General features: G+C 33.3%; 1 protein-coding gene across 1 annotated transcript; it reads left to right on the top strand.

The window, feature by feature from the left end:
- The first annotated feature begins 1,753 nt into the window (after nucleotides 1-1,753).
- LOC111983682 (agamous-like MADS-box protein AGL61) lies at nucleotides 1,754-2,389 on the top strand. The gene has a single exon (XM_024015339.1). It carries the CDS (start codon nucleotides 1,754-1,756, stop codon nucleotides 2,387-2,389), a length of 636 nt encoding a protein of 211 aa, XP_023871107.1.
- The last annotated feature ends 5,289 nt before the right edge of the window (nucleotides 2,390-7,678 follow it).

The raw sequence follows: 7,678 nt of genomic DNA, 5'->3' as shown, positions 1-7,678 counted from the left end.
GGGTGCGGCGGCTCTGGAGCCACACCCATGCTTTCTTGGTAACTGCTCTACTGATAATAGTGTCAATATTAATTATTATTAGTCCTTGAACTTTCAATTTTGTTGATTTAATTCCTCAACTTAAAATCAAGTCTATTATATTTTATCCTTAGATCTCTTCTATTTTATCCTTTGATTTAATTCCTCAAAGTTCATGTACGACCTTCTATCTATTATGACTCTTGACCACATGTAACACTAACACTGGAAAAAAATTAAAAGGGCTGGTTAAATTGTCATGATATTACCCCCATTGATCGCTAAGCATTGACGACGTTTTCTCACATAACTTTTCTAGAAGAGTGCGCTTTATACTGGTGCGGCGGTGCCTAAAAGGTGATCAAAGCCTTACGGACATAATTATTCAATAGCAGCAGATTGCTTAATAGTTTCATTTTAAAAATTAAACTCAACATTGATTATAGTTTACATTCTTAAAAAAAATTATATATATTATTAATTTTGTAGAACTGTGACTTATCCAAATCTTCAATATTTTAATATTTTAATAGTTTAAAATTTTGGGCAAATTATCATTATGGGTAGTCATAATTTTGGCTTTGGGTTTAGACATGGGTTGTTCTCATTTGAAGTTTTCTCTAACCTCTCCTCATTTTAGGGTTGGGGTTAGAGATGTTGATGATTTCTAGGTTTCCTACATAAATTATGTCCGAATGAAGATTACTAATGATCTTCTTCTGTTAGGTATCAGGCAAAACCATATGGCAAGCGATCATTAATGCAATTTTATTTTATTTTGAGCTTGATAAAATTTAAATCTTTAACCTCTTTACGATGTTAGAAATTAAGCCAACAACCTTGTTTATTATGGTTTAAGTGTATAATTTAACAACACCATGGATAATTTAACTCACATTGAACTGGGATATAACAGTACCAAAATATAAACTATTATATTAATTTTATTTCATTAAAATACACGTTATTTACAAAACTTTATTTAATTAGGCCTAGGTTAGCGAAATCTGTCCCTGCAGGAAAAGAATAGAGTACCACAAGCTGATGATTAACGGGCTCGGCCCAACGTTAGCCCACTAGAGCCCAGTGTCACTCTGGGACAGTCCACACTCCACAGCGGCACCACAGTGTCCCAAACCAACACAGCTTTATAGTCAGAAAGTTATCGGAAAAACAAATCAAAAAAGGAATGAATGTTAAGAAAATTTTGCCAATTTCAAAAATCGTCAACTCTAATTATGATAATTGTTTATCTTCGTGCGAAAGAATAAAACATATCTAGAAAATCAAGGATCGTCTACAACCAAAATTATAGGTACTAATTTGATCCTTAAACAAAGGAATGTCCCATTATAAAAATAATAAACTCACATTCATATTTGTTTTATACCATATTCCTTCCTTTTTGTGTGTGTGTGTGTGTGTGTGAGAATCTCTTACTTATTCTTGGTATTTTTGTTTTACTATATTTTTCAGTCTCTTAGTCTCTTAGTTAGAAAGAAGAAAATATGTCTAGAAAGTCAAGGATCCTCCATTACTATAAGCAAAATTATAGGTACTTGGTCCTTAAACAAAGGAGTATCCTTTTTTTTTTTGAGAAACAAAGGAGTATCCAATTATAAATATAATCCCACTTTCATATTTGTTATATACCATATCCTCCTTCTTGGTATTTTTGTTTGACTATATTTGTTCAGTTATAGTACTAGCAGCCTTGGTTCTAGAGAAAAAGGTCATGACTAAAGGCAAGAAAAGCATAGGGCGACAAAGGATAGAAATCAAGGAATTAGACGACCGAGGCAAGCAACAAGTAACCTTCTCAAAACGCCGTACTGGGCTGTTCAAGAAAGCGAGCGAGCTTTGTGTTTTGTGTGGTGCTGAAGTTGCTGTATTTGTGTTCTCTCAGAAGAAGAACATGTACAGCTTTGGCCACCCTAATGTCGAAACCATCCTTGAACGCTACCTCGATGGGAAGACCGTGTCAGACTCATCATCCTTGTCCCAAGAACTTGTGTCTGTGGATGAGTTCAACAGGCAATATGATCAGCTTCAGAAGGAGTTAGAAAAGGAAAAGATGCATTTAGCAGAGATCGAGGAGATGAATAAGAAGATGAAGAACACTAATTTTGGGTTCTGGTGGGATGAGCCGTTGGATGAGAATATGGGGTTGGAGGAGATGGAGCAATATATGAAGGCTTTGCAAGAGGTGCGAAGGAAAGTGGGGGCCAGAATTGAAGAATTAAGAATAATGCCAAGAACATCTCTGATGCAGCCAATGAATATGCCTATGGGTTTGGGGAATGATTTTGTTAATGTTAATAGTTGGGAAAGCAATGCTTGTGGAGGTTTTGTGTGTTGGAATAATATGTAAATTTGTTATTTTTTATCCTCTTGAATAAGTACTGGTTTATTATGATGACTTTTTTATTAGTTTTAATTTTTGGGCAAATTATCATTATGGGTAGTCATAATTTTAGCTTTGGGTTTAGACATGGGTTGTTCTCATTGGAAGCTTTCTCTAACCTCTCCTCATTTTAGGGTTGGGGTTAGAGATGTTGATGATTTCTAAGTTTCCTACATAAATTATGTTCGAATGAAGATTACTAATGATCTTGCTTCTTTTTGGTATCAAGCAAAACCATATGGCAAGCGATCATTAATGCAATTTTATTTTATTTTGAGCTTGATAAAATTTAAATCTTTAACCTCTTTATGATGTTAGAAATTAAGCCAACAACCTTGTTTATTACGGCTTAAGTGTATAATTTAACAACACCGTGGATAAGACAATGAATGGTGAAGGAAAGTTGAAATCCAATTTCTAATTTAGAGAGAGAGAGAGAGAGAGAGAGAGAGAGAGAGAGAGAGAGAGAGAGAGAGAGAGCCATGTTGCTGCATGGGAGAATGGATACCATATGCGAGATTAGTAACCCCAAATTACAGCTTACAGTTAACTCAATTGGTAACGTCTCTGATGGTTGTATAAGAAATCTGAGGATCAATTCCAGGCCTCTTAAAAATTTAGAGATTGTTCCAATGATTCCCAGCATAAAGCTTCAACCAAGATCACTCAGGTATCAAAGTGTGTAAGGCTTGGGTCTCCTCTCTAAGGATTTGACAATTTGAAAGGATGAAGGAAGAGACTACAATGAGATTTTCTCTTAAAGAAAATGGGTAGCTTTCTCACTCTTCAATATGAAAATTAGGTGTTGTATCTTGTAGTTTTAGAATGCTATATGTGTAAAGGCCCAAGCCAAAAAAAAAAAAAAAAAAAAAAAAAAAAAAAAAAAAAAAAAAAAGAAGGTCAAATTTTTTTTAGACCCACATGTGCCTCATCTTCCCCACCACTCGTTCTTACAAAATATATATCTCTCTCCCTCTTGGCTGGCTAGTAAAGGGCTGCCTTTATTTTATTTTCTTCCACACTCAAGCATAAACACACCTCATACATTGCTCTCTACCTCTCTCTCTCACTCTTTCACCTGTACTCGTCTCACCACCACCTCTACCATCTTTTTTGGCAAGGTTTAACAGAAAAGCTCCAAGGAAAATGCTAAGGCTTCTTCATCTCTCTTTTTTAAGGTAAAGCTCTTATTATTTTGTGGGTTTTCACTTTTTTCTAGAGTTGCTTTTAATCTAAGCCTTGGAAGTCATATTTATGTGATTATGTACATGGGTTTTGATTTGGTGGACTTATTTGATGAGTGAGTTTATGGTTTTTACAAATGGTGGCTATCTAAGGTTTGTTATGGTGAAAATTTAGGGGTTTTGGGTTCTGACATGTGATAGTTGATAATTCTAATTTTTTCCATTTCTATTGGGTTTATTTGGAGCTAGTTAAAGTTTAAATTGTTTGTCTTGGAAGATATTGTGATTTTGGTTCATGGGTCTTTTGATAATGTTGTGTAAATCTTACGAAAGCTACTCATAAAGTGTTGAAATTTTAGTATTAGGGAGAAGACCTTGAATGGCTTAAGTTTATAAGTTGGAGCTTATATATCTCTTGTATATTAAATTGTTGATGAACTTGGAAGTGGGATATATAACTTGTGAGGTTAAAATATTGATGTTTGCCTAATTAGTAACTTTATATGTCAAAGTTTGACTATTTCAAGCTTTATGCTTATTGTATTAGGTTTGCTTGGTATTGTTTAGGTTTTAGCTAACCTCTTTTGGAACTTTGGAACCTAGACTTTTTGTGGGTTGTAAGGTAAGTAGCTTCTTAATGAGATTTTTGAAGATAATCATATTGCATAAAGCATTGTTTTTGGGTTAAACACATTTTGGGAAATTGTTTATGAAAACTATATTTTCCTAAAAAGTGTTATGTTGTAATATTAATATATGTGATTATTTATGAAAAGGGCATCACATTTGGTATTACATATGGGGAAATGCATGAATTGCTAACATGGAAAATATGAGCATCTTTGATTTAATCCTTGATGATGACTTTATGGATTCATAGTATTATTTGGGAATACTAAAGATGTTTTATCTTAACCTGTATTATTTGGGAAATTTATGCAAAATATTTTTGACAAGAAATGGTTTTGAGGACTTTGAGAATATTATGAATATTGGAATATTTTATGAAACTACTTGAAAGTGAGCTATGTATTTCGTATACATTAACTTGTGAGCTTTTGATGTGGTTTTTTCCCTTGTGCCATGACATTGGTGATAACCTCGTCTGTGTGATGACCTTGTCATATGGCCTTGGGTGAGGTTTCTGGTTTTGAAATAATATTGGATATTTTTATGTCTCATAGTGAATAACATGTATTTCTATCATTCTTGTCATGTTGTTAATGGAATTGATTTTTTAGAAATTAAATGGAAATTCTCAATTATGCATGTTTTGTAAACTACTCTTCATTATGAAACTTGCATTTCTCCCATCTCCATTAATTATACTACTTACTGGACTTTGTCTCATCTCATTATTTCACAAAATTTTTAGAGTAGACAATAATCATTTTGAGACAGGATTTTATGGCTAGTAGTAGTTAGATGAACTACTAATGGAAGCTGGACTTTTGAGGTGGTGAACCTTAGATGTTGTACAACCTAGAGGAGACTTGACTCATTCTTTTGTATCTAATAGTGGCAATGACTTTTATGCCTGATGGGCCAAGTTTGATGTGTAATTATAATTATTTAGACCTCCATTCTTTTGTGACCAATAGTTCTTGTAATTATTCATAGAGCTTTGACTTACTTTGGAAGCACTTTTAATGAAATTGTTATGAAAATTTCTTGATGTTGGTAGGAATTCTCTGGATTGAATTGTCAACAAAATTTATCGGTGCATTGGGTTATAGTTTTCTCACGCATTGGACCCTTTCCGGAATGGGACCTGTCAACATATGAGGATTATTTGGATGGGTATTGCAAAGAAGGGGTGTAATTAAATTGTCTAAATTTTGCAATCTCACTTGATTAGGGGTCTAGCAAGATTGCTGGTAACTATTTTCAAAAAGCTACATCTCACTTAAGAAACTCACCTAACTTCCTAAACTCACATAACTAAGATTCCCAAAGTAGTAGCTTCAATTCCAACATTCTAACCTTTCAACCAAATACAATGTAACTCACAAATGCACAAAATATATTGAAAATAATAGCATGAAAATACATACATATGTGGCATGGAATACGCCAATGTTAAGATCTTAACAAATATTGTACCGTTAATAGTCTTGTAACTCAATTGGTTGACACCTTCTGGTGTTTTCATTACATCCAATGTTCAAATATGTTAGAGTCATATTTTTATGTAGTTGGCATATCCTTTAACAAAATGCACTTTACTTGTATTTGGGTAGATTTAAGTGGATTCAAGAATATCATGAAGTATGTTTGATAAACTTTATAACTGGTAATATTAAAGACATGAAGACTGCACAAAAAAACAAATTTGAAAAAGTTGAAATCTATCTACTCGACACCTAACTTGATTCAAGCTACTACAGAGAATAAATAATGCTCAATACATCTCAATACCTCTCAATCTATTGAGTTTATCAGATTCAAAATTTCCAAATCTAATTTTCAGCTCATGATAACGTGGCTTTCTAGGATTTTGCTCTTTAACCAACTAGATGATATAAAAAGATTATTTTATAGCAGTCATTAAACAAAGAGATTTATATAGAGAATCTAACACTTCTTGTGAAGCTATTGCGTTCTTATGCGTCTTATGGTTTTGTGACTAGGTTGCTTTTTCTTTTACAAGTGTGTGGTAAAGAACTTTGCATCCAAACAACCTTAAAGTTACTGGGAATTAGTTACGTACGCTGATCCTTCTAAGGGAAGAAATCTCTAAAAAATTAAGTTCAATTGGGGATTGGTAAGGATTTTATTGTAGGCAGGTATTTTGGGATAGGCATAGAGGTTAAATTTATTGGGAGTGGTGACCTAAAAGTTATTCGGTGGGGTTTTTGCCTTGTGAAGGTTTTCTCCATTAATCAACAAATCACCATGTCAAATTTATTTTCTGCACTCTAAATTAAAATTGTGATTTGCAGGTGCTTCCACGATATTGTATGTGACCTAATTAATAAACTTAGATAATTAAATTAATTAATTGGGTCAATCTATAATCCAACAAAATTCTCTCTCCTACATTGTAACTACTAAATTATTTAAAAAAAAAAAAAACATATCTTTCCCATGAGTTAAACCCAAGACCTCTTCAAACAACAAGTCTACGGACACACACTTTGCCACACACATTACCGCAAATTGTGCATGAGTTAGGTGATGATTGAATTGTTTTTTTACCAAGTACTAATGTTAATTCATGTATAAGTGATATAATCCAATCACAAGTTGACAAATGTGCAAATTGTGACAAAGTATGTGCAAAGTGAATTTCATCCCTTGAAGAGTAGCTCTTAAAATGGAGAAAGTATTTGGTATCAAAAGATACCACAACAGCCATATCAAAAACCAATAATTGAGTGACATGTGTGTAAAATTAATACATTAGCATTTCATCACTAAAACCCCAAGATTACATTTCTACCCGTCAAAATTTTTCACATCTACCCCTTTTCACTCCTCATATTTTAAATTTCAAACTCTCTCCCTTCAAATCAACTATTCCCCTCAAAACTTTCTTTGTTCACTCTCTCTCTCTCTCTCTCTCTCTCTTCAAGCTTCTCTGTACCACAATTAGTTTCCACCTCACTCCAAATTCCTCAATCACCGAATTGAGTTCGAGTTGGACCAGTTTGCAACACATCTACCTCTATGATCTCTCTAGGTTTTTTTAGAAGATTTTTTCTTTTCTTTCTACTTGGATTTGTTGATGGAGGTGATAGAATAACCATTTAGAGCTTTAATATTCAGATTTGATGCTTTCATTAGGAGAAAAAAAGTGGAAGATAGAGATTTCTTCAATATTCAGGTCAAGTGCTGCGACTTAAATAATTCTCCCAAGTGCAGGATTGTCACGAAGTAATAACTCGGTAAGTCTGAGGTCGAATCCACAGGGAAAAGAGAATTGATTAGCAAACCACAAGAGAATAAAACTAAAATAATAAAGTTTAATTGAAGAGATTTTTGATAGTTTAGTAAAGGTAATTTAAATTGAGAGAAAATAACAATATATTAAGGCGTTAAGTTGTAGAGATTCACACACAACACATCTATT

The sequence above is a fragment of the Quercus suber genome, unplaced genomic scaffold (assembly GCF_002906115.3).
Source record: "Quercus suber isolate HL8 unplaced genomic scaffold, Cork oak 2.0 scaffold_418, whole genome shotgun sequence".
Lineage (NCBI taxonomy): Eukaryota > Viridiplantae > Streptophyta > Magnoliopsida > Fagales > Fagaceae > Quercus > Quercus suber.
The sequence above is the reverse complement of the archived record's forward strand: the minus strand, read 5'-3'. Positions and strand labels throughout refer to the sequence as shown.